This window comes from Dryobates pubescens, chromosome 4, assembly GCF_014839835.1.
Source record: "Dryobates pubescens isolate bDryPub1 chromosome 4, bDryPub1.pri, whole genome shotgun sequence".
Lineage (NCBI taxonomy): Eukaryota > Metazoa > Chordata > Aves > Piciformes > Picidae > Dryobates > Dryobates pubescens.
The window spans coordinates 22,866,993-22,894,449 of record NC_071615.1 but is presented as its reverse complement, the minus strand read 5'-3'; the positions used below and the strand labels follow the sequence as shown (position 1 = coordinate 22,894,449).

Sequence of the window (27,457 nt, the reverse complement as noted above, 5' to 3'; positions counted from 1 at the left end):
AATAAAGTGAGTTTATTATTTCTCTTCCAAATCTCTGAACTCTCAGAACAACCACCTTCATCAGCCCACTATCTCTGTTCCAGCAAATACAAATACCTATAAATGGCCAAATTTTAAGTTGGATGATACCCTCTGTGTGGCTGGGAAGCAGCTTTCATGAACTTCTTCAATATATCACCCACTTGCTTTCAGTGTATACATCTTTCCTCCACTGCATGCAAAAATTCAGCATTCAACCTACTACAGAAATCCTACGCCTTTTCTCCAGAAGTGAATCTTCTACGTTATCTGTGGAAAGCAAGGCTGCTGTACCCACAAGATTTCTCATTGTGCAGGAGGCCACAGCCCCATTGGAAAAAAATTGAGAGGTCTACAAATTGAAATGCATTGCAAACCACTGATGTAGTGGGTTTAGTAGGAAGGTTTCTCCTCCTTAAGGTGAGATTTGGAAACATACAGTCATACCCTAGAACTCAAGATGTATCTGTAGTGAATTGATATGGGAGCTAAACCAGAAGATCAGTCTCTCTTCACCATCTCCTCTGACTCATCCCCTCATCCTTTCATGCTGGAGGACTGCTCTCCCAGGGGAATGGGTGTGCTCTTGGCTACTGCAGTGGAATCAATTGAAGTTTCAACACTGAAATTCCTGTATTTGTTTCGCTACCACCACTAATATCTGCCAGGCATCACAGCACAAGGATCCCTTCTGCCTGACAGCAGATACTTTGACCAAAGAAGAGAGAGGAGGGGGAAGAAATGAACCAAATGAGATTAATTGAAAATACTGATTTAATAGAAGCAGCTCAGTCATCAGTGAGGTTAACTTTACAGAGTTCCTTCCTTTGTTAGAAATATTCCACATTATTATAAATATTTCTGAATTTAATTCTGAATAAAACTCATCTTTTCTTTCCACAGAAGGAGAAATTGAGAATTCAAATGCATATGTCTTGCATATATAGATGCATAGATGCATCTGAAATAAACAGGGTAATTCCAAGAGATGTTTTTACTCCTAATAAGGGCTATGGTTTACTTAAACTAGAATCAGGACTGTTTTCTAAGTTTTGATTTTGGCATTTGGATTTTCTTCTGTGGAGAAAAATGTCATGCCATTTGCCCCAGAGATTTCCTTGAAGCTGCATTTTCCTCCAAATTCTGCTGCTATGAGCTCATGGTCCTTGCTATGAGTAAAAACATCCCCTTTTCAAATTCATGATTTCAGGGACAGTCATTTTGTATAGGTCATTATTTAAAATATTTCTATGTGCTTTATGAGCTCAAAATCCAACTGTTCAAAAAATACTGTTTTAAAAAGTGTTGCTCACAATGACAGAATCTTGTGTCCCAGAGAATTTTCAACTCATTGTTGTGTGTATTTTCACTTCTTTGCCAATTACCTTTTGCCCTTCTACTTTTTCTCTCTGAGAAGGCTGCACTTCAGGTTCAACCCACAGAATCACAGAATGTTAGGGGCTGGAAGGGTCCTCGAAAGATCATCTAGTCCAACACCCCTGTCAGAGCAGGATCACACAGGAATGCATCCAGACTCCACAACCCACCCTGGGCAGCCTGTTCCAGTATTCTGTCACCCTCACAGTGACAAAAGTTTTCCTCACGTTTCCATGGAACTTCTTATGCCTCACCTTCCACGCATTACCCCTTGTCCTGTCTTTGAGCATCACCAAGCAGAGCCTGGCTCCATCCTCTTGGCACTCACCCTTTATATATTCATAAACATTCATGAGGTCAACCCTTAGTCTCTTTTTTTCCAAGCTAAAGAGCCGCAGCTCCCTCAGTCTCATGCCATAAGGAAGATGTTTCACGTCCTTAATCATTTTTGTGGCTCTGGACTCTTTCAAGCAGTTCTCTCTTTGCTACACAAAATGCAAAATCCCAAACAGTGTCTAACTTACATGCAAGGTAAATTTATTCTAAAACTCTTTGTTCATGGTTTACCTATGAGGGTACTACTGTATTTCTAGACAGGCCTGGAAATTGTCTCTCACAGAAAAGAAAACAACAAAATATTTGTCTAGGAATGAAATAGAATAGAAAAGAATAGACCAGGTTGGAAATACCTTTGAGATCATTGAGTCCAACTTATTATCCAACACCATCTAATCAACTAAACCATGGCACCAAGAGCTCCATCCAGTCTCTTCCTAAACACCTCCAGGGGTGGTGACTCCACCACCTCCCTGGGCAGCCCATTCCAATGGCCAATCACTCTTTCTGTGAAGAACTTCTTCCTAACATCAAGCCTAAACCTCCCCTGGTGCAGCTTGAGACTGTGTCCTCTTGTTCTGGTGCTGGTTGCCTGGGAGAAGAGACCTGGCTACAACCTCCCTTCAGGTAGTTGTAGAGGGCAATAGGGTCTGCCCTGAGCATCCTTTTCTCCAGGCTAAGTAACCCCAGCTCCCTCAGTCTCTCCTCATAGGGCTTGTGCTCCAAACCCCTCCCTCCAGCATTGTTGCCCTTCTCTGGACACGTTCCAGCAACTCAATATCCTTCCTAAACTGAGAGGCCCAGCTGGACGCAGTACTCAAGGTGTGGCCTAACCAGTGCTAAGTGCAGAGGCACAATGACCTCCCTGCTCCTGCTGGCCACACTATTCCTCATACAGGCCAGGATGCCATTGGCCCTCCTGGCTGCCTGGGCGCACTGCTGGCTGATGTTCAGCCTACTATCAACCAGTATCGCAAGGTCCCTTTCTGCCTGGCCATTCTCCAGCCACTCTGACCCCAGCCTGTAGCACTGCATGGGGTTGTTGTGGCCAATGTGTAGAACCCGGCATCTGGATGTGTTAAATCTCATGCCCTTGGACTCTGCCCATCTGTCCAGCTTGTCAAGGTCCCTCTGCAGAGCCTTCTACCTCCTAACAGATTAATTCCTGCCCCCAGTTTGGTGTCGTCTGCAAATTTGCTGATGATTAACTCAATGCCCTTATCCAGATCATTGATAAAGATATTAAAGAGCATGGGGCCCGGCACTGTGATCCCTGGGGGACACCACTAGTGACTGGCTGCACCATTCAGCACCACTCTGTGGGCACAGTCCTCCAGCCAGTTCCTAACCCAGTGCAGGCTGCTGCTGTCCAAGCCATGGGCTGACAGCTTGGCCAGGAGTTTGCTGTGGGGGACGGTATCAAAGGCCTTGCTGGAGTCCAGGTAGACTACATCCACAGGCCTCCCCACATCCACCAGGCAGTCACCTGATCATAGAAGGAGATCAGTCCTAGACACTGAGGACTACAGAATACAACTAAGTAATACCTATCTCCTTGGAAGCATAAAAAGAATTCTATGTCTGAGTTATAAATGGGCCTAGTACAGATCTATTAATCATTTCCAAATGCCTGCTGCTGGTAAAGAATGGATGATTGACATCAGGATCAACTGCTTCAGCCCTTCACTTGTACTGATTTTACAAGAAAACCAGGAAGTCTCTCAAATTACCTACTGTATGTTTTCCTCTCTAAATTACTGTTTGCGTTAGACAAAACTGTAATGAGGAGTGGATAAAAAAAAGAGAAGCAACAAAAGCAACACTCCTGAGTAGCAATGTTGTAACTTTCAAAGAAAGAATTAAGCCTACGTTTCATTCTTTACATATTTTGCCAACTGACGTTGAGAGAAAACAAAAGCGAAAGGGGAAAAGGAGGAAGGAAGGGAAGGGAAGGGGAGGCTATGGAGGTTAACCTCTTGCCTATTTAGAAACAAAAATGTAACCCATCTGACAGAAGCACGAAAGCAATCAATGGAAGATTTTGTCATGGCAATTACTAAATATCATTATGTCTGTCAGACGAAACTCAGTGACATTCAGAGGTGTACGTTGCTGTTCTGTTATATGCACCAATACTGTAGTGGTGATATTCTCTTGCAAGGAAGACAACACAAACATTTAAATGGTCCAAATTTCACAGAAACTTTCACAGTAAGTATCTAAGGTTTCAAAATATTGTGACTATAAAAAAAAAACAACAACCAAACAACAAACAAAAACCAACTTCATCTTTGGACTGACCAGACATAGAAAAGCAACAATCTCTAGAACTGCTCTTTCAGAAAGAGTGCAAACAATAAGAAACTTTAGGCTGAGGCAAGGAATTTTATTCGGTTTTACTTTATGTGAGATTTATCCCTTTCTATCAGATACATTTCAAGTAAAACCTCTCTTAAATACACATAACAAGAGATTTTATTTCTGAATAACCAAAAAAAATCAGTAGATCTGCAATAAAGATTATCTTGTAAATTTTAAGTTGCAGTTTTTAATCCAATCTGATCACAATTTGAAGCTGGTTTTGATTCCCCAGATGCATTTTCAGTTAATGAACAATTTTATTTTTTGAGATATGTCACCCACCTCTAGACTTGTCTGTTGGAACTTAAGAGGTGAATTTGGTAAATTCAGATAGGATCTGAATACGATTAGCCTCTAACACCACCTCAACATGGTTTCAGAGAAAGTTCCAAAACAGAGTGCTGAATTAAACTACTGTGTCTCAGGAAGAGCTAGTATTAAAATGAAAAAGGAACTTTATGCAGAAATTGTGCCAGTTATTAGGTCAGAATTTAACTGCAAATATTTCTAACATCTGCAGGTTTCACTGTACATTTATTGCACCTGTATGTTAGATGCTAATATGACAGCCTTGGTCCTTAGTCCAGAGCTGGTCAGCCATCACAAATCCTCAGTCAAATGCCTCAGTAAATCTGCTGAATATTTCCTGAGGCTTCAAACAAAAGTGGAATGGTAAGGACTAGAAAGTGCTATTTAAGGTCAGGCATTCTTCCCTGGTTACAACTGGTCAAATAACCAAGTACCACAAAAAAAACCCCAAAGAAACCCCCACACCCAAAAACCCCACCAAAACAACCCTGAAATGCCCTAGAGAAAGTCAGTATGCTCCCAAAGACATGATTTTAAAGGTAAGCCAATTTAACAGCCAGCTAAAGTATTTTTGTATGGTTATGAAGCAATCTACAAAAATGTATGATAGGAATAACATTTTTTATTACATTCTGCAGCATAGCCTGAAAACTTTACCAAAAAAATCTTAATCCTCTTTTACAAAATTGCTCAGAAGCTCTCCATAAAAGAGAGCAAAACCTCTGAGAACAGCTTGGCCAGAGGTAACACCGCAGCAAACTTGGTCCACCCTCCTAAACCTCCTGCCATTTCCTCCCTACAGCAGAGTACTGGGCACGGCTGTCTGCCTACTTTGCACGCTCAAATTTGAAGCCAGTGACAGAACTGTTAGTGCCATTTCTCTGAGGTCTGCCTGAATGAGCAATAATCCTCAAGCACGCTCAGTGTTAATACTACTTAAACCTCAGATGTTTTAGAAATGCCCTTCACATAAGTATTCAAAAATGCAAAGGCTTATCTGAGCAATAGCCAGATACTTCTTGGTCTAGATACCACAGAATTGGTCCAGCGTGAGAATGCTGATGGAGTAATCTCTTGGACAGAATTTTAATGTTTTTCTTTGGGGAAGAGAATACAGAATTAACCAGGTTGGAAAAGACCTTCGAGATCATCAAGTCCAACCCATCACCCAACACCATCTGATCAACTAAACCATGGTACTAAGTGCCTCATCCAGTCCCCTTTTAAACACCTCCAGTGATGGTGACTCCACCACCCTCCTGGGCAGCCCATTCCAATGGCAATTCATTCTTTCTGTGAAGAATTTCTTCCTAACATCTATCCTAAACCTCCCCCTGGCATAGCGTAAGACTGTGTCCTCTTGTTCTATCACAGAAAAAAAAGCAGAGGTGGAGGGAATATTCCCAGATCCCATTTGTAGTCAGAACTATGACACTTGCCATATATGAATTATTTCTTCCTACTCACTACCTGTTCATTTTAAAAGAAACTAAAGTTGACAGGAGTAATTGCAACAAGGTTACCCAAGTGCTGCTACACACAGAACAACTGAAAGGTCCATCATAGAATCATAGAATCTATAAGGTTGGAAAGGACCTCAAAGATCAAGTCCAACCTGTCACCCAACACCTCATGACTACTAAACCATGGCACCAAGTGCCAAGTCCAATCCCTTTGTGAACACCTCCAGGGATGGTGACTCTACCACCTCCCTGGGCAGCCCATTCCAATGGCTAACAACTCTGTGAAGAATTTCCTCCTCACCTCGAGCCTAAACTTCCCCTGGTGCAGTTTGAGACTGTGTCCTCTTGTTCTGGTGCTGGTTGCCTGGGAGAAGAGACCAACCCCTCCTGGCTACAACCTCCCTTCAGGTAGTTGTAGAGAGCCTCCTCTTCTCCAGGCTAAACAACCCTCAGCCTCTCCTCACATGGCTTGTGCTCAAGGCCTCTCACCAGCCTCGTTGCCCTTCTCTGGACACGTTCAAGAGTCTCAATGTCCTTCTTAAATTGAGGAACCCAGAACTGGATACAGTACTCAAGGTGTGGCCTAACCAGTGCTGAGTACAGGGGCACAATGACCTCCCTGCTCCTGCTAGCCACACTATTTCTGAGGTAGGCCGTCATGCTTAGAGTAAGATCATTAAATGGCAAAGAGTTAGAAAAACTCTGTTGCATATAAAATATGAGAGTGATTATACAGAAAGAGTTTATGTTGTAAAGGAGAAAATTAACAAAGGTGTTGAAGGAATCAAATAAATGAGTGACCCTAAAAGAAAACATGCATTCTTTGATGCTCTGAGTAGTGAATATCCAAAGTGCAGCAAGGTATTAACCAGAAGTCAGTAAACAGAAAAACATCTGAGGAAACATTTCTACCCTGAAATAGAAATTTCTGAGTTTGCATCTATATATAATTTGTAGGTTATCCATAACAACAGCTCTGCAGCTGACTTGACAATAAGGAATGATGTCTCCCAGCACTGCAAATTAGCTTTAAAATACTGATACTATAAACATACCAAGCACTCCCTGCCTCTACATCATAGCGATATCACTTTGCTTACTATGAGAGACTCCACTAGCAGCAAATAAACTCTGTATGCTGTAATAAGCTGATGTTGCAAGGCCATAGGTGTAATGGTAGCTTGTTCACTTTAGCTTTATATCCTTTTGTTTATTGATTTGAACTAAAGGAAGTATAGAACAGTGGAGAATATAGCTATGATGGCATTTACTATTTAAACAGAGATTTAGAAGTCTTTAAAATATCGATTGTTGACCTTATTAAGGGTTTATTATTGTATTCCCTATACTGCCTTTTGTTTTTTAAGCTCTGGATACAATGACCTGAGTCTCCTGCTTGAAGTACTCCTTGGGCAGTTGTTCCTCAGTAGATCCTTAACATGACAAATCATAATGGCTCCTAGGAAGATGTCTCCAGCTTTTGAGACATATAGTGTAACAGGCTGCAAAGAACCTTTGGAGACTTCTCTTGTTGCCAACATGGCTGCCACACTGTCACTTTTAGCCCAAATATATTTTGGAGCATTTCTGTCAGAACAGTATACAATAAACACCTTGCTGGAAGCTAAAATTTATATGCTTTCAACAGGTGTTTCTGTTTGCTTTAGGAGCTCAACAACAGTGCTAGAGTATATATGCCTTAAGGCAATGGTCTGAAAAGTATCAGCCTGCATAGTAAAAGCAGTTGCATAAATGCAGAAGTTCTCTAGAAAAAAAATCAACTTAGTAATGCTAAATAGTTTTTCGTTCATTTGCTTTGTAAAATTGAAGTAAATGCAGCACACAACAACCCAATGCAGTGCTACAGACTGGGGTCGGAGTGGCTAGAGAGCTGCCAAACAGAAAAGGACCTAGGTGTACTGATTGACAGCCAGATGAACATGAGACAGCAGTGTGCCCAGGTAACCAAGAGGGCAAATGGCATCCTGGCCTGCATCAGGTATAGTGTGGCTAGCAGGAGCAGGGAAGTCATTCTGCCCCTGTACTCAGCACTGGTTAGGCCACACCTTGAGTACTGTGTCCAGTTCTGGGACCCTCAATTTAAGAAGGACATTGAGACACTTGAACATGTCCAGAGAATGGCAGTGAGGCTGAGGAGAGGCCTTGAGCACAAGCCCTATGAGGAGAGGCTGAGGGAGCTGGGGTTGCTTAGCCTGGAGAAGAGGAGGCTCAGAGGAGACCTGATTGCTGTCTATAATTACCTGAAGGGAGGTTGTAGCCAGGAGGGGGTTGGTCTCTTCTCCCAGGCAATCACACCAGAACAAGAGGACACAGTCTCAAGCTGTGCCAGGGGAGGTTTAGGCTTGAGGTGAGGAGAAAGTTCGTCACAGAGGGAGTTGTTAGCCATTGGAATGGGCTGCCCAGAGAGGTGATGGAGTCACCGTCCCTGGAGGTGTTCAAGAGGGAACTGGACATGGCACTTGGTGCCATGGTTTAGTAGTCATGAGGTGTTGGGTGACAGGTTGGACTTGATGATCTTTGAGGTCTTTTCCAACCTTATTGATTCTATGAAAACACACCAAAAAAAAAAAAAAAAAAAAAAACCCAACAAAAAAAAAACCCAAACAAAAAAAGAGGGGAAAGAAGGGAAAAAACCCCCAACCCCACAAAAAGTCCCTCTCAACTTGTATCCTAGAATGTCTTTTTCTGAAATCTAGAATAGAAATTAGCCCATCAACCTTTGTAGCCATAACCATGCAAAAGATGGTACCATGACCAGATCTACCTCATTAATTCAAGTGTCTTTATCGAAAAATAACATTCAAGAAGAGTAAACAAACTCTTGGAGAGTCAAATAAATTCCTTTCATATTTCACCCACATTTGGAGTCACTTTGTGTACAAGTACACAGAAAGGAAGGTCTGGTGACACACTTTGTAAAGGCTAGATTTTCCTTCTTTTTTTTTTCTTAAACTTTGTACACATGATGAAGCTGAGGCTACTGTAAACTATTGTGTCTTGTACAGAATGAAGAGCCCAACTCAGATAAGCTTTGGGAAAACTTTTATACAGACCATACATTTTGAACGTGCAAATGCATCTCTCCCTCTTGTGACCCTTTTGTAACAGCCCAAGTACTCTCCAAAAATATTTTAACAACAGGAATTACTGGAGGAAATAACAGTTGAGTTGCTTAAGTATAAATTTATTTGGGGTTTATAAAAGGTATACCACGGGTGCTGATGGCACACCAGTAAGAAAATACTGGGCTCAGATCTGGCAGCAGAGTGCTCACAGTGAGACCAGAGTACACACAGTTCCACACTAAGCTCTGAAATTCTTTTGCTGTAACTTGACACTCTGTACATTATTATAAGCCTCCCTCTCTCCCATGCTTATACAGCTTCTCCTGTGTGAAACTAGTGCATTTTGTGTGCAATTTCTTCACAGCCCTGAAAGGTAGACCTTAAGGTCTGCAGCTTACTTCTGCCAAACCCCAGGAAAGTAATTGCTGCGTGGCACTTACCTCTCCTTCTCTAGGCCACGGCCTTCCATTCTGTGTGTATTTGCTTTGATTCTGGCGCTTCTTTTGCCCTCCATCAGCAAATTTGCACAGCAAAGGCTCAGTGGGGGCTGTGAAGACAAGAAACCCAGTCTCTATTAGCATCCCCCCCAAAGAAAGTCATTATAGCAGCAACAGTAGTGCTTTGTCATACTGATCTTTTGAAGTAAAATCTTGCCTTCTGCAGATATTTTTTGCCTCTTTTAGCCTTGAGTCCGCTGGCAGCTGTTCTTATTAACTAAGCTTCAAAAAATATATACTGGCAGCCCTTAAAAGAATTTAGCAAATATTGTTGAAAAAATAATCAGCCTACGCAGAATGTTAAGTTGATGTAGTGGAATTGTAGAATCAGGCATTAGTTCCAGCTAAGTTAGACAAGTATTCATGACCAGCATTAGTGTAAGGATAAACACTGCTTTAAAGTAGCTTTCTGTTTTTTGTTGTAAAAACTTTGCTGCAAGAATCTGTTTAAGCAATTAGGATTCTCACTATTTCTGTGTTTCACAGACTCCAATTCTTTAAAAATCTGAATAAACAGAATAAAATTGAGATATTTTTTTTTTATTTTATTTTGCCAGGCATAGTCCAATTAACCACCTTCTCCTCTTAACTTCTCTTCCAAGCAAGTTGGCAGCTGAGAAATGCCTTTCCTCTCCAACTGAGATCTGGTGTGTGTGAAGACATCAGTCAGGGGGCCAGAGCCCAGAGAAGAGAGGATGGATACTTACAGAGCTGCACACCCCAAAGGACAGCTTTCAATAGGGCCCCCTAGTGAATACATCAAATGGGTGTAACAGGAAGGGAACTTTTCCCCATCTGCCCAGATTTTAACAGCCTCCTTAAATATTTTTCAGCCAAAACTGTAAATAGCTTTCTGGTGGAAGCTTGCCTTTGCTGCCTCCTTCTTAAAAGAGGAGCCAGATTCCACCCTCTTCATTAGATGTATTTCAGGATTGTTCTTTATTGCCTACATCAACAGAGAAGTAAACCAATACTGGCCTGTTTGAAAGAAATCTAAAAAAGATATGTCACATCTGAATCTCTACAGGATTTTTTCAGTTCCCAAGCACTACATAATTAACCAGGGGTTTTGGTAGAAAAAAAGGCATGAAATCTGTTTTTTACTCCCCATTTCCTGTTTCTGCAAGATGAAACAAAAGGGATGTGAAGGAAATGTTGCAGTAGGGGATTTAGTCAAGCTGCTGATTTATTTATTTATTTGTAATAAAAATTATTATTTGGATAAAAGGCAAGATAAGATCATATAATACTAAAATAATCTCACCTTCCCAACCTCTTAGTTACAACCACCTCAAAACGAGCGAGAAAGTGTGGATTAAAATCGTGATCACTTGAAAACTGCAACCAAGGAGCAATACACATAAAGAATCTTACATCAACAACCCACAATTTCTCTCTGGGACAGCATCACTTTGGCTACTTCTGAAGCTTTAACAGCTTTGTTTTTTCATTACCATTTTAGCAGGCTAGTAATTTCCAAGGTCACTAGAAACTGAACTGCAGGGAACAATCTATTATTGGCAGAAAGCTCAACTGTGACCCTAGAGGTCCTTCCCCACCTCTGACTTCGATTATTGTATCATATTTTTGGTAGAAGCAATGCTCAGCCAACCTTTTAAATTTTAAAATAATGAAGGTTTAAAAGCATCCAGGTGGCTATGGACATTCTTTTTGCAGATGGAGAGATTTTACAGAGCTGATCGCCCGGCACTTTCATCAGCTTTACTCCACAGCGCAATACTGCGTGTTTTCAGAGTGGTTACTTACAATTCACTGCAATGTGACAGTGAGTGAGGAGCAGGTGCTAAGCCAGCATTTGAGAAAGACCTACTAAACATCACATCTGTACTTTCAAAAGCTTTTTGTCTTAAAACAAACAGCTATCAAGTAACATACAATAGTGTTAGGAGGAGCATGTAAAAATGATCTGTAGATTGGATATTTGCCATCACATGATTCTCTGCTAATGTATATGTGGTATTAACCCCTATGCTATGATGTGGCTAGGCAAGCTAGGAAATCATATGGTTTACTAGATATACGCTCTCTATGTATTAGGTAACCACAAATAGGAAGCTGTTGCCATTCCTGAAATTCCCAATATACAGCATTACCATCTGACAAATTCTTGTTTGATAACTTGGGGCTTCCTACAGTTGACTAAGACTGAACAGAACTTTATGTCCCCCATCTAGAAAAAAATGTGAAGAACATTTTGCAGACTTTTCAGGAGGAAGAAAAGAAAAGGACAGTGGTACCATGCCTTTCACTGGCAAGTTTCTACCTGGGAGTTAATATTCTTCTAAAGTAAACTGACTGGAATGCTGGGAAAAAAAAGTTGATCTGTGTCAGTCAACATCAACATAAGCAAAAAGATCAAAAGAAAATGTTCTGTTGGGACGATATAGTCCAGATAAGATGTTAACTAACCTCAAACTATAAAGAATTAATTTAATAACCTCTTTTCTTTCAGGACATAAGGTAGAGTGTAGCAGTCTTAGATGTTCAAAAAGGTTGCTCTGAGTACACAGGAAAACTCAGATCTCTGGTTTATTTCAGCACTCTTGAAATCCTTCCTAAGAAAAGTTCTTTTGGCTTTGCATGATCAGATGCACATTAATATTTGACATCAGTGCTATCATACTTATTAATCAAAAACATAACATCAAAAGATCAGAAAAAGCATATCTCATTCCAGAACATTACCAAAACTATTTCTAAGTAGAATTCTTCTAAAATAGTTTATTGAAATGACATAAGTGCTTTAAAAATAATAAATTTACTTCAGAAAAGAAAGAGTAGATACTGTTGTTATCAATTCAGAATGAAGGTATTTAAGAACTATACAAACAATATCAACATTGCATGAATCATATCAAAAGATTGCAGTAGAAGTGTGATATATTACCCTCAAATACTTCAGAAGGGGAGGAATGAAAAAGGGAAATCTTTTATACATTTTCTTCTTTTGTGCTCTTCCATTTCAGATAGACACTTCAATTTATGGACTGAATTTCTACTTTTCTCCCTTTTCTCTATATGAAGACACTTACTGAACATATATGCCTGTGTCCCAGTCTCTTCTGTCACCTTTTGTACTGCTGACTAAATGGAAAATGTTATCTGGCTATCGGTTCATGTTTTCACCAGATAAGCACATCATTTTGTATCGTTCTTGACATCCTCAAAGTTTTCCATGTGTGGTATTTTGAAGCACACCTGGAAAATCTACTATTGGTATTTTCCTGCCACTCAAGTGACGACTGGTTCACTTGAGACAAATTTCAGGCTATTCCACCCTAATAGACTCTTCAAGATGGAAAGCACTGCTGTTTCTTTGACTTCTACCTAACAGTATCAAATAGAAGTATCAAGAATAAATAACAGCTTTAACCTGAACAAGCCTCATTAAGCCATAATCCATTTTTCAAGGGGATTTAAATGCTTACTCTAGATCCCATCCAAAGCCTGCTCTAGTTAATAAGACACAAATAGCCCTGAACTTGGCTTTCAGTCCTGAGAAGGAAGCAGGATCAAATTGATAGTGCTTCTAAACAGCATTTGCCAAGACATTCAGGGCTGCCTTGGAAGTGGGCAGTTACTGCTAGTGTTCAAGTTCTGTTTCCATTGAAGTCAAAGGCTAAAGCCTTCAATCAGGCCATGAATTTACTCTAAGAGTTCAGTGGAGACTGTCAATATTGCTGCAGTTTCTTTAGGAGATCAGCTTCTCATGGTCTGCCACTTTAGGCGGACAAACTGCAGACAGACAGCATTGAATTGCCAAATGTTAATATCATCAAACCCAGCACTGCTATTTAAAATAGTTCAAACCCTTTTGATAGCAGGAGATGGGGATAACAGCATCCCCTTCTTGAATCTGGCAGCCCTGTAGAAATGTTCCATCTCAGGAAAGCAACTGACGTTCTGAATACATAATTTCCTTATTCTTTCATTTATCAGAAGGCAGATACACTTGAGCTTCTATATATGCAAAAATGCATATATTCACGAGCATGTGCTTCTTAAAGGAAGATGAAAGCTGTCATTTGCATTCAGTGAAACTTTCACATTACTTCAGGTGCTCTGAAACTTTTTCTGCAGTAAGAGTTACTGAGAAAAGCTTGTCCTCCACAACCTCCAATTCAGTCATATATCATCGTCTGTCCAGCAATGCTAAGTACCACATGTATTAAAAAAGTAATACCAAGAACATATTTAGGTATCTTAACTGCTTCCACTATGAATATATTTGAAGACAGAATATTTTTCAGCATGTTGCAAAGAGTTTAATCTCTTCTCATTTTGCAAATAACATTTTCAGTAGATGGCCTGGGAACAAGTGCATTGTGAGCACTCATGTGGATCTTTAAACACCTTCATGTTGTTAACGTGAAGAAAAATGATGAGAAAGTCATTGGTATATCAATGAACAGTCAGTGCACAGTCAATGGCCTTTTGCAAAGTATGTTTTTATGATCAAATGGGATTAATTTATTTTTCAGACTTGGCAAATTCTCCTCCACAAGAAAAAAAAAAGAGCAGAGCAATAACTGAATTCACAATTGCACCAAGCATCCAACTGATCAAGCTTTGATAACTACTTTTCTTAACTTCCTTCCAAAGTTTAACTATTTTGATAACATTTTTAAGCACAAATGAACAACATGAGATTGTCACAGATCAGTACCTTTTAGTCGTTAAGAAAAACTCCATCCTATGGTAACATCAAAGCCACCTAAGTCTGCAGACATGTTTACTCATACCGTATTTCAGAGGGAGGCATAAGAGGCACAAAAGCTCAAGAAGCAAAGCAGGACAGAGCAAGTTAAAGTTCTGATTCTATACCTGGGCTCAGATAGAGGTACCCAGCAGGACTATGGTCATTACAAATCACAGAGCAATTTTGCTGTTCTAAGCTTCAAAACTGCAAAAGTTTCAAGATGCCATCAACAGAGCAACAATCTGCCTTCTGGGAAAGTTCTGTCATGCAGATCATCCCAAACTCATAAAATAGCAAAACTCAAAGGAAGATTAGAAAATATAACCATAGCTAGCCTTCTCTTGGAAAAGAATGATGATGACTTACAAAAGACGATATGTGGGCATGAAAGGACTAAAGGACAAGTAAGGACAAAGCATTAGCTGAGTAAGGAAGCCCTAAGTAATGAATCAAATAAACACAACATCCTACCCTGCATGCAGTGCTTGACGTGCTGAAGGACGAAGTCCCTGACCTTATTCTAGAAGCCTACAATACTGGATGTGATCACAGAATCATAGAATCAATAAGGTTGGAAGAGACCTCAAAGAACATCAAGTCCAACCTGTCACCCAACACCTCATGAATACTAAACCATGGCACCAAGTGGCATGTCCAATCCCCTCTTCAACACCTCCAGGGACGGTGACTCTACCACCTTCTTGGGCAGCACATTCCACCAGCTAACAACTCTCTCTGTGAAGAACTTCCTCCTCACCTCCAGCCTAAACATCCCCTGGTGCAGTTTGAGACTGTGTCCTCTTGTTCTGGTGCTGGTTGCCTGGGAGAAGAGACCAACCCCCTCCTGGCTACAACCTCCCTTCAGGTAGTTGTAGATAGCAATCAGGTCTCCCCTGAGCCTCCTCTTCTCCAGGCTAAGCAACCACAGCTCCCTCAGCCTCTCCTCATAGGGCTTATGTTGGAGGCCTCTCCCCAGCCTCAGTGTCCTTCTCTGGTCACGTTCAAGAGTCTCAATGTCCTTCTTAAATTGAGGGGCTGAGAACTGGACACAGTACTCAAGGTGTGGTCTAACCAGTGCTGAGTACAGGGGCACAATGACTTCCCTGATATCACAGGACAGATCACAACATATATCCATGTAAGTAGGATAACAGGACACTATTGCATGTTCACATGTTTCCTTGTTGCTCAATGTTTTTTGCAAGAGCTGATGCTTTTATGCATGTCCAGCAGTATGCTCCATATTTGTCCAGTAGGTTTACAGCTAGTTTTAACTACCTGATATTCAGTGGATTTTATTATGAAAGAAAAAAAAAAATACTTAACATTGCATTTTGGGTTCTATAACCTATAATTTTCAGAATATAATTATAGGAATGGAGGAAACAGCTTTATATAAAAGAAAAGTACCCCAAAGCCACCATTAAAAACCAAACATCTGTTGGTTAGCAAGAAAAAAAAGAAAATGTTATTTACTTCAGATAAACTGTATTATAGCTTAAGTAATTACCTCTAGCTCACCTCTTTGTCTTAAGAAATGGAAAGCAATCCTTTCATCTTTTTGTATAAGAATTATTTGTAAAGATCAAGAATGCATTAGAGAAGGAAAAGCAACCCCAGAGGAGAAATAGTGTGTCAAGCATAAAGTTAGTGCTTCTATTCTGTGAAACAGAAATTACTTGAAGCAGGTAGAACAGATAACCATGTGCATATGTTGGAGAAACAGCAAGTCAGATGTGAAGTGTGGTCCAGATCTTGTTGCAATCAATGCAAACACTCTGGCTATTACATGGAAATGTTATACTTAATTATATTGTTGCAGAAGCCACCCTAGAGATTTACTAGAGCACATCAGCAGCATTCATTTAACATTTTGCTTTTGCTTAAAAAAGTATTTAAATATTTTAACTTTCAACAGAATAGCAGATGGAGAGTGCCTGATTCAGTCCTATTAAAATGCTCCATTCCAGTGTTGCTGATAAAGAGAAACTGTTATAACTCTTAAAACATTTTATGGAGATAACTTATAGTAACAGATGCTCCAATATGGTGTTGGAATTTAAATAAAATCAACCAAAACAGAAAAGCTGAAATGAAGTATTAGAACAGTCCTGAAATGTTGTTATATGATGGCAATTTTTATTTCAGCAAACTCATTTTTTAGCCAACTCTGGTGATGGTCTCTGAGATCATGAATGAATGAGGAGAAAAACCAGAATAGAATGAAAGAGTTCATTAACTATTAAATAAAGTGTAAATTTGAGGTAACTGTGAGCAAGAGCAGAGTCTGTCCCATGAGTTTTGCCAGAGAAAGTACTTTCCTCAAACTTGATGATACGGCAAAGTTCTGTGGGATTGGAGATCTCAGAATAATGCTGAAAAATATCAGCTGTAGCTCATCCTTTGCAACCAGTGCTACGACAGCTCTTAAAAGGAACTGAGAACTTTGAGAAGTGATTTGTTTTGCAATTCCTAATTTTCTTCAAGAGCCTTTGCAGCAAAAAAGGTCTTTATATTAAATGACTGCAACCAAACCAACTGCATCAGTTTGCAGAAACCTTTTTGTGTGCTGTGCTTAAACCAGTGCTTTCCATGACTTTCAGATGGGATCCATAACCAATTGAAATTTGGGGCACATTATTTTAACATGTCAGTTATAATTATAAAGCACAGACTTTTGCAGGGTTAATGCCTCCTCCAAACCCCTCTTCAATAGACTCCCTTAGATTCATGCCTCATTGGAAAAGACAAAGCCAAAAAATTGAGATAGTATCATATCTTGAAGAGGAATATTGGCTGCAAGTCATTGAAAGTGCTTCACATATTATTGCTGAGACAGATAATAAATAAACAGTGAAACAAGTAGATATAAAATGGATTTTGTTGTTGCTGTTAAGTAAGCAAAGCCTCAAACGTTCTCAATCAGCACTGTTAATATGTGAATGCTGAAGAAACCAACTCACCTTCCCCGTTCAAAGAATTTTTGTGTGGATCTTATGTGACACTGCTTCCCTGGATTTCACCCATGACAGAGTAACTAAATAAAACACTAATAAAAGAAGGGCCTACATAGCTCTTCTGGGAACTATGCAAGAAATTAGTAGAATAAAGAGATACAGTAATGCATTAGGCCCTTATCAAGAGTCTGCCTCTGTTGATAATAGCTGACAAGTGTGAACAGTTTTCAAAGAAAATTAATAAAAGAATAAATTGTGGTTTTGTACAGAGTTTGTAAATGCTAATTACTGAGATTCTGACTTGTATGATTAAAAATAAATAAAAGGGAAAGCTAAATAAAGGATTGCTTTTAGCATTTTTATGCCATTGGCTTACTGCTTCAGGTGTTCGTCAGGCTACACATAATAGGGCAAGAGTTGATTCCGCCAAGTGAAATGAATAAAAAACCCCCAAAACCCCAAAGTCAAACTAATAGAATATTCCTGAAAGCAGTTCAGAGCATTTTACTGGTTTTCATTGTGAATTCCTAGACCATGACTTGCACAGGCACACACTTGTTCTATGTGTGACAAGGAACTAAGAGGAATTGGGTAAATAATACCCAATCCAGTGAAGTCTGTAAAAACACTTTCAATACCTTCAATTGTCACACTGTTGTTGTCACATTGAACTGGAATGAAATACAACAGTCACCATAATCTTTCTTAAGAACTTTGTTTCCTCTCCCAGCATTTTTCTTTTTTTCCAGTGCAACTACTCAGAAATCACAGGTGCTAGCATTTAATGAGGTCCTTAAAGCTGCAATCCTTTCATATTATTAACTACATGTAGAGGAAGTCAGGATAACCACTGGCCTGTCATCAGGAACTAATTTTCAGCAACAAAATACATGGTGAACTTGTGCTGCCTTACTCTGCTGCCTCTAGTCTCAGATAAGCGTTAAATTTCCTATGTTGCAGCAGTGAGCTGTATCATGTTTTTAAACAAGTATCAGTTTGACTTCAGTGCATTTACTTCATAATGGTTACCACTGGAATGCTCCTATACCAACGTACACCTGCTGAGCATGTGGTCCCAGGACTCCAAACTGCAGGCAGAAGACAACTGAAAAAACCAATATGTGAACCCAACCCCATACTTTAAATACTCTTCTAAGACTAGCGGATGAGCTTTCAGGAAGATTGTAATTCATATACCCTTTTTCCCTCTTCCATAATCTCAGAAGTTATTGTATTTGGATGAAAATGGAGGTCTTGTATTTCTTACTATTCAATTATTAAGGAACAGCAGCAGAGCCAGCTTCATCTGCTTCATCTGAAAGTCTCAGCGATTTTCAAATGATCTCATGTACCATAATTTATAAAGGAAAATCAGGTACAAACAGTGTAAGATGCTTTCTAGTTCTCCTCTAATGGAAATAAAATGAATCCTTGGTAATGGGTGACCCTACTTGCTTCTGTGGTCACCCATTTTACTTTTTAGTGTTCTCTTTAGTAGTCTCAAGAGGAAAGAGCAAATGCAAAGCTTTTATCCAAAGCTGCTTCTTAAAACAAAAGCTCTGCACTTCTGCTGTAAAATCTATTTTTACTATTCTCATAAATAAATATTATTGATCACAGAGACTTTGCTATTATCCCCACTAAGAAAACCCTCCTTGCACTGACACTCCAGAGACAGAATAATTGGAATTTGTGCTGTACAAAGAATTAATTCTGGCTCTGCTAATATAAGGTTATTTCATGTCATTGTCTAAATATTTCTTTATTATTTAGTACTGAATTTATTTTACATTTAAATTTACTAAATTATTTATTACCTTAAATTTATATTTGCTTAGATTAACCAGAATATCACCACATCATTCCTTAATACTGCTAAGAACACTAGAGAAAATTCTTTTCAAACATAAGTTTTCAATACAAACAAGGAAACCTGCCCAAATGTCTTATACATGGAGCTCTTTTCACCAGCATAATGATAATTGCTGTACACAGACATTTCTTTTTTTAACTGATCAAGACTGAGTTCTGGATTTGCTCTGACATGTATATACCATGTGTTAAACAACATGAGGAAATAAAACCACTTCAGATATGACTTATTTAATTCAGACATACATCTGTAAATGCTACATTTTGTTTACTCATTGTGGAGAATGACACATCTTTTATGTCCTTGGGAATGGTCACTGTAAGAAAAAAGTGGTATAGATACACACACACACATACATACATATATATATATATAAATCAGCTATACTCATAGCCTATGCAAGAGTACCAAAAGAAAGGTATTATGATAGGAAAAAAAAAGGCTCTGGTTTAGGTAAAGATGCCCCATACAGTCAAAGCAGTAACACAACCTTCTTGATATCAGAGCTGAAACAGTATATTGCTAAAAGCATTGATTATTTTGGATGCATGAAATATTCCTGTGTAACTGAAAAAAAACCCCACAACTAAAACCTGACAACCAAATTTCTAACCAGCTAGCAATTTGTTCAACAATTTAAAAATATTCAGAATTTTTTTTTTCTCAGACTGTGTAATGAAAATCCTTGTATTTAAATCAGTTGTAATTGACACATATTCCAACAATGACTACTGGGTGCAGCAGCAAAAACTCCAACCACTTATAACCTAAAACATAGCTGAGCAATATACTTTTGCCACTAATGTGAGAAAGAAGGAAAAGCTAAAGGGAAAATTCTTTTTATTGTTATTGCCCTTTTTTTCATTTTATTCTTCTGCATTCACTCAAAGATGTAACAGCCAAGCCCTAAAATGAGCACGGTTTCTAGAACCTAACACACATCACTGAAGATCACTTAAATGAAGGAACACCTTTAAAAAGTCTATTTGCCTCTGACTGTTCCTAAATTTTGGCCAGGTATAGGTTACACAGCAGAAAGCATTTACAAGAGAGGGACTGACTGATTCCTAAAGGCAGGAGTTGTTCTCACTATGGTAGAGAATATCCCTATCACACAAAACACCTTGGACAGGATAATTACTGTGTACCACAAGACTTCAGTGCACACTCTCCCATCTTCTCCTGTAAACAGGTCCAAAGGAAGGGAGGCAATACTTCAGAAACAATATATAAGAAAGGACACTAATACCCCTTCCATTTCTCTTCCCAGCAGCAGAGGCGAGCAGTAGCTCAGAATATGGACTGCTGACTATGCTCACCCAAAAGACTCCCCCAAATCCCTTGCACAGCTCCAGTTCAGTGCATTGGTTGTCTAGGTGTGTAAGATAGGTTTTTCTGGGGGCTACTGAACTGAAAGTCACTGGTACCTTCACTAAGCACCTGCATGTAGGAAGCGAACGTGGCACTGCCGTGTATATGCCAGGAAAGAAACAAATGGCCTTGGAAATTTGAAGAACAAACCAAACAAAAAGCTCAGTGGATCCCATTTTCTTGAAGTGCAACAAGGCAGCAAGCTCCTGAAGCACACCAACACCTGGAGCTCCTGACAGGACAAGGAAGCTTTGCTCCAGCTTAAAGTAAGACCCTGTCTTCAGAGCACAATTGTGCCTGTGATTTCCATGACATAAAACTGCATGGTGGTTTCTTCCACCAGGAATTTTCCAGTAAGTCACCTATTTATAATGATACTTTATCAAAGGGAAAGACAAAAATCTGAAATTATAATGATTTCACAAGACAATGGAAGATCTTACTCATACTTCTTAGCTCTTTTCAAATGTTGATGAGAGCAACATTAAATCTAATGCACCATCACATAAGGAAAATTCCAACCCTTGCAGCTTAAAAATCTTTTATTACCATCTGAGACAATATCCTAGAACATTAAATAGATAGCACTATGCCTTTCTGAAATTTTCAGTTGCAGAGCTTTCGCTGAGGGTAGACAAGGAAGCAAATGTATATATTAAAAGACTGAGCAATAGCATAACCTTCTTTAACATAGAATAGAGTAGAGTAGAGTAGAGTAGAGTAGAGTAGAGTAGAGTAGAGTAGAGTAGAGTAGAGTAGAGTAGAATAGAATAGAATAGACCAGACCAGGTTGGAAAAGACCTTCCAGATCATCAAGTCCAACCTACCACCCAACACCATCTAATGAACTAAACCATGGCACTAAGTGCCTCATCCAGTCCCCTCTTGAACACCTCCAGTGTAATATGTGTCTGAGAGGTTGTATGAAGGTCATGCTGGATCTTGCTTTCACATGGGTCCAAAATGATGAAAGGAATATTATTTCAATCCTAAAACTGGTCAATTAAAAACCAGACCTCTGCTCTTTCAGCCAAGAATACTGGAATAATAATAGGAGCAATCCAAGCAGAACAAGGAAGAACAGATGAAAAAGAAAAGAAAAAGATATAGAAATAGGCAAAGAAAACTATCTTAGGAAAATGAAGTGAAAACCAGGAAGATAAAGGAGAGGAATGTTTCTGAATTACCTCTGAAAATGTTCTAGCTTCACTCATGTCCTCATGGAACTCATGTCCTCCATTTGTGGATGACATTGGGGCATTCACAAGCACAAAGACTAAAGCAAGAAACCATTGTAACTGAAAAGTAAATATCACTGCTTATAGCAAATGGAATGACACAAGTTTACAAAAATTATGATTTTATCTGTATACAGAGACTGAAGATGTGTTCTGTTATACTATAAGGAATCCACTGTGATTTTAAATGGTCTCAGAGTAATTGTATTGCATCAAAACACGAAGGAAATTGAAGAGAGTGTAGTCTCCTCTACACAAAAATATCAAGTCTCTGTTATCAAGGCCAGTTTAAAAGATTATCTAAAACCTCTGTAGGTGAGACAGGGAGATTTTATCTCTGTAGGGAGATAAAATTAAATAAGATTAACTGAAAGATAGAAAAAAGTATGAATCCCTTTTCCAGATATATGTAATTATGAGAAATAGTATCAGGTTCTGAAATCCAACCATTCCTTAAGGTTTTGTCCTCATTTGGGTGGAATCCTCCCTTGGTTTACAGGCACACAGCATGATAAGTCTGTGTGCAACTCCTTTCAAAGTGTGATTACAATCAAATGGCAGTGTCAGGATCTGGTTTGACAAAAGCTGTCTCCAGCTGAAGTGAAGAAGCAATTTTCTTCAGAGCAAATGATTCCATGAATCAGCCAGCAGGGAGTGACAACATTCTGCTGCCAGTGACTAAGTGTATGACCTCTGGGTTGCCATTTCCACCAGCTTAGTAAGAGTCCACAACAAATGTGATTAAATTTTTCACTCTGCTGTTAATAGAGATGCTAATCTGGCTTTTGGTTTCTTTTCTTCCACACCCTATGCCCCCACACCTTCCCAACACACACACACACACCAGTGACCCTTTTTGTGAACTTAATTGCTTGCAACATAGTATTTCTCTGGAGACAGAGAACAAAATCTACTCCACCTTGTTAATAAAAGTTGAAGGCAACAAAGAATTAAAGGGCAACAGCTTTTCTACTTGGAGGAATGTAGCATGCCTAGCAGAGACTGCACAGCTTTCCCCTGCCATGAGAAAGCTAGCTCAGTACTGAACTTTGTAACCTGCTGAAAGACAGACTGTAGTGAGAGGGAGAAAACCTTTTCTAGAATGTCTTCTGGTACAGATCTAGAGATGGAAGAAAAACCCCACAGTCCTGAATATGGTCAGAAGAGCAAGTATAAATGAAGAATAAGGTGAAGACTGAGAAACAAAAGGAGGAATGCTACTCAAATTAACAACAAATACTTCAGCAAGGATCTTCATACAAATGAAATCTCCAGACAATGAACCACAACCCACTCATGTCAGCATTAATGCTACAGGATTAACACAATCATGTAATATTTCACTGCCTTATGTGACTTCATTGTAACTCTAAAACATGCTATAAAGCAGTTTATTTCTATCTTTTATATAAGTATTGAAGATAGAAATAATGGAAACCTAGATTTTATTCAGCATCTGGATTCTAGCTGATTGTTGATCCTAAAAGGAGTTAAAATTGTTGTCATTAATCCACATTTGTCATTCCTATGCAGTACAGTTCCAATTTTTGGGCTGTTGCCAGTGGGAAGGACAGAGATCTAGGCTCTAAAACTCAGATCTGAATTGCGAAGGACAAACTCCTAATACTGGAGATAAGATAATCAGATGTACTAAGACTCCATGCCAAGGGTGGAGGAAGCTTTATTGAACAGGCCAGCAGGGCAGCACAAGGGCTAAAATACCTGCTCCCCCAACACAAAAGTGAGGGGAAGAGTAACATACAAAACTCAGGGTCGAGATAAAGAGAACAGAGTTTAATATGAGATGTCATAAGCACAATGCATAATTACCTTATTTAAAAATCTAATTAATCTAATGATGCAATGCATGATTACCTTAGCTTAGCCTATTTGTAAAAGAAGCAGAGTGAAAGATGGGGGGTGGGGGATAGTGTGTGGAAACAACCCAAACCCAAAACCCCCCAGCATAAAACAAAGCCAAAACCAGCAGCTACCTGACTCCCACATGCCTCACTGCCATCCCTGCAGAAAAAAGCCAACACCGCAGAAGCCAGACCCCAGAAGCAGCAACCAGAACAGGAAGCGTCTCATGTTGCGATCTGCTATGAATAACAGCAGCATGACAGGGTGGAATGGGAGATTTAAAATGTAAGATTTCTGTCTCCACCTCTGCCTGAGATAGCCAGAGAACTGGATTATTTGAATATGTGCCATATAATTAATGTGTATCTAGCAAATGGTGCATTCAATGGGACAGAGTCCTATGAGATTTTCTGGAAACCTTCTAGTCTGCTGCATGGTATGTCCACAGAGTTTTTAACTAGCCTGCCTGGACAGAACACATTTCCTGGACAGAAATACAACTACAGGTGACACTTGGTGTAGTCATGGTGACCCAGGGCTCAGCTCAGCCCAGTCACACCAGATTGCCTCTGCCCCTCTTGCTTTCAGGATGCCTTTGTTCCAAGCCAGAACAATATTCCACATCTGCTCCAGAAAAACTTTACAAAACCTGAAGGAAAATATAGGTATTTCAAATGCTCACCTTGAACCAAAGTAGCCTGGTGTTATTATGTTTATGCATTATTATGTGTATTATGTTTACACAGCATAAAAAATGAATACAATGTTACTGAAGGTGTCATTTCATATCTCTTATTCCTGGTTTATAATTGTGTGGTAGGACAGCCTTCTCATACTAACTGAACTATACATATTTACACTAAGCAACATGTACTAGTGTTGCAGGACTAAGGTATGAGAATGCTTATGTAGCTCCCAAGCTATGTCATGCTGTACTTCTTCAAGGTGACTGCTGCCACTTTTCATATACTTAATAAGGTGGGGGTTTTACACTGCTTTTCACAGACTTCATTTGCAAACACCTCACAAGCACTAATGAATTTATCCTCCCAGTTGGTAGCAAAGTATTTTCTTTGTTTCACAAAGAGATGAGCTGCAGCACAGGGATAATAATGCAAGCTATCCAGTATCACACAGTCACCACGCACAGATCTCCTGAGTTCTTGTGCATGTTCATTCACAAGATAACCTTTCTGAAGGACCTCTGCCTAGATGGCCTCTTTGCTCAGCCTCATTTCCCACTTCACTCTATTTCAGGGAAGATCTTTATCACTGATAGAGATAGAGATAGAGATCTGCAATGCCACCATCAGCTCACTAAAATGCTGCATCACAAGATGGCCTACAGTGCTCAAGAAAAATTCAACTTGTAATGGCAATAAAGGCTAGATGGCATTATAGGTGTACATATATACATTTCTCTATGTGTGTTCAAGTCTCTCCACATAACACACACATATATATGTATATTGGGGGCAATCACAGTGCACCTGAAGGATGGCCAAGAGATCAGGCCCAGCCAACACGGATTTAGGAAGGGCAGGTCCAGCCTGACCAACCTGATCTTCTATGATCAGGTGACCTGCCTGGTGTGTGTGGGGCAGGCTGTGAATTTAGTCTGTCTGGACTTCAGCAAGGCTTTTGACACTGTCCCTCACAGAAAACTCCTGTCAGCTCATGGCTTGGACAGTAGTACTCTGTGCTGGGTTAGGAACTGGCTGGAGGGCCGTGCCCACAGAGTGGTGGTGAATGGTGCCACATTCAGCTGGCAGCCAGTCACTAGTGGTGTCCCCCAGGGATCAGTGCTGGGCTCCATACTGTTCAATATCTTTATTGATGATCTGGGGATTGAGTCCATCATCAGTAAATTTGCAGATGACACCAAGTTGGGAGCAGGTGTTGAACTGTTAGAGGGTAGAAGGGCTCTGCAGAGGGACCTTAACAGGCTGGACAGATGGGCAGCATCCAACATGATGGCATTCAACATGTCCAAGTGCTGGGTGCTGCACTTTGGTCACAAAAACCCCATGCAGGGCAATGTCACCTCATGCATTGTGCTCACGCCCCTGTCATCTTCATGGAAAGACACAGATGATGCCATTGCACAGACAGAAACAAGCCTGAATGTTGTAGTTTGAGTTGGGTGCCCCCCTGGTGCATTCACTTCCTGTGTCCAGAAGTCCAGCCCAGAGGGATGGACACAGGAAATTGTGTATTTCCTACCATAATTCTTTGCACCACTATAAGATCCAGTGCGGAGTCTGGCACTTCCTCTTTCCTTCCCTCTCCGAGACTTGGTAACTGGGGGAGAGATCTCCCGGCCATGGGCCTGACTGGGCCCAAGGCCACAGGGGGATGGGCAGTCTCAGGCCTGGCCAGCTGAGACTAGCCCAGCAGAGGGAGGGGGAAGAAGGAGCCCTGGGGGTTTTGCATGCACCCTCAGGTGGGGATGGGATCTTTCTTTGTCACTGCGCTTTGGGTTTTCTGTAACATTCACTGCTTTCTATTTAAACTTTCATCACTTTTGCAATCCGTTTGCCTGAGTCGTTATTTCTGCCTGTGGTGGGGAGGGGTTCTGCCCCAACCCATTACACTGAACCAAATGAAATTTCATTCAGCTACAGCTATCCTTGTCCTTGTTTCTGTTCAAGAAGTTTTGCAGCCTGATTTGAAGCAAAGCAAAGTACAGCTGACTATCCAAAATCTGCCTACTTTCACAAACCTCTGGGATTTTCCTAACTTGTCCTGATGTCAAACAGTCTTAGGCACAAGTAAAGAGACGGTTCCAAAAGCTTTGAGAATAGCATGCACAGATCTGAAGGGATCTGAAGGACATACAGAATGGTCATTTTCTTCCCTTCATTTATTGCCTCACTGCTTCATGATCAATATTCCTTTTTGTAAGGCCCATTTCCTGTTGGCAAGGTCCATGTCCATCCCCAGATCCCACTTCACATTTACGCTCAACATTGTTCATCTTGCATACTATGGCTCTCCCAAATCTGCTGAATGCATTTTAATATTCCCCTCTCCTCTGAGTGTGAAGGGAAATTCCTCACTTCAACCACAATATCCTACCTCTGAACAGAAGCAATGTTTTCAGAGTGAGGTTTTCCAGCAGAGCTGCTGACAGGGAAACTGCAATGGAAGCTGTGACTGTTCAACATCTTTTAAAATCAGAATAATGCAGTGTAATTGCTTTATTAATGGACTCAGCATCCTGCATGTATCCTCTGAAATATAAAAATGTAGACTTCTGTTGTTTGCTTCCTCTTTGTTTTCAATGATTGATAATTATTTCACAAATGTCTTCTCCTGACATTTGATTTGCTAGATAATACATAAACATAGACTTTCTAATAGGTTTTCCAGCCTTTTAACCTAATTTCTTTTCTCATTAATCATAATTTCATTTCCAATTCTGATATAAAATCTATTTTTGCAGAAAAATATTGCATGACCTGAAGCTCCCTCACTTTAATAATGTACAGAATGGTATTTTATATCAACAACAAAGCTAAGATCAATGATAGCAGAGAAGTGAAATCACCTCATATTTTAACTGCTTCACACATACTCTCTCCAAGATGGTTCCAAAATTACAAGTCTATGAGAAGAGAGAAGTCTAAAGAGAACACATCCAATCTGATTGTTTTTTTTCCATTCTAAAGTTTTGCTTTGTTTTGTTTTTTCAGGTGTGGCTATGAGCAGAAAGGGCATCACAATACTGATCTTCAAACAACAATATTCATATTGTAAAACTACAATTTATTCAGATGTTCTTTCCAGTGCAGCCTAGAGAAATAACTTGACATGCTAACAGACAGGTTTCTATTTACACAAAAAAGAAAAAAGAGAAGTCCTGAAGAAATAGCTTCCAAAACCCACGGTTTTTAGCTTACCTCCTTGAATTCCCCTGACATAAGTAATGAGTGAGGTGACAGGAAATCTGATATTAATTCTGCAAGTTCTAACTAGATGTGCAGGA

General features: G+C 39.9%; 1 protein-coding gene across 3 annotated transcripts in view; it reads right to left on the bottom strand.

The window, feature by feature from the left end:
• The window catches only part of RBMS3 (RNA binding motif single stranded interacting protein 3), a 631,327-nt gene that overhangs the window by 83,489 nt on the left and 520,381 nt on the right, over positions 1–27,457 (bottom strand). For all 3 annotated transcript variants that reach the window (XM_054160933.1, XM_009898327.2, XM_054160934.1), the window contains one exon: positions 9,391–9,497. In XM_054160933.1, the coding sequence (XP_054016908.1) occupies positions 9,391–9,497 (107 nt within the window). The remainder of the gene's footprint in view (positions 1–9,390; positions 9,498–27,457) is intronic.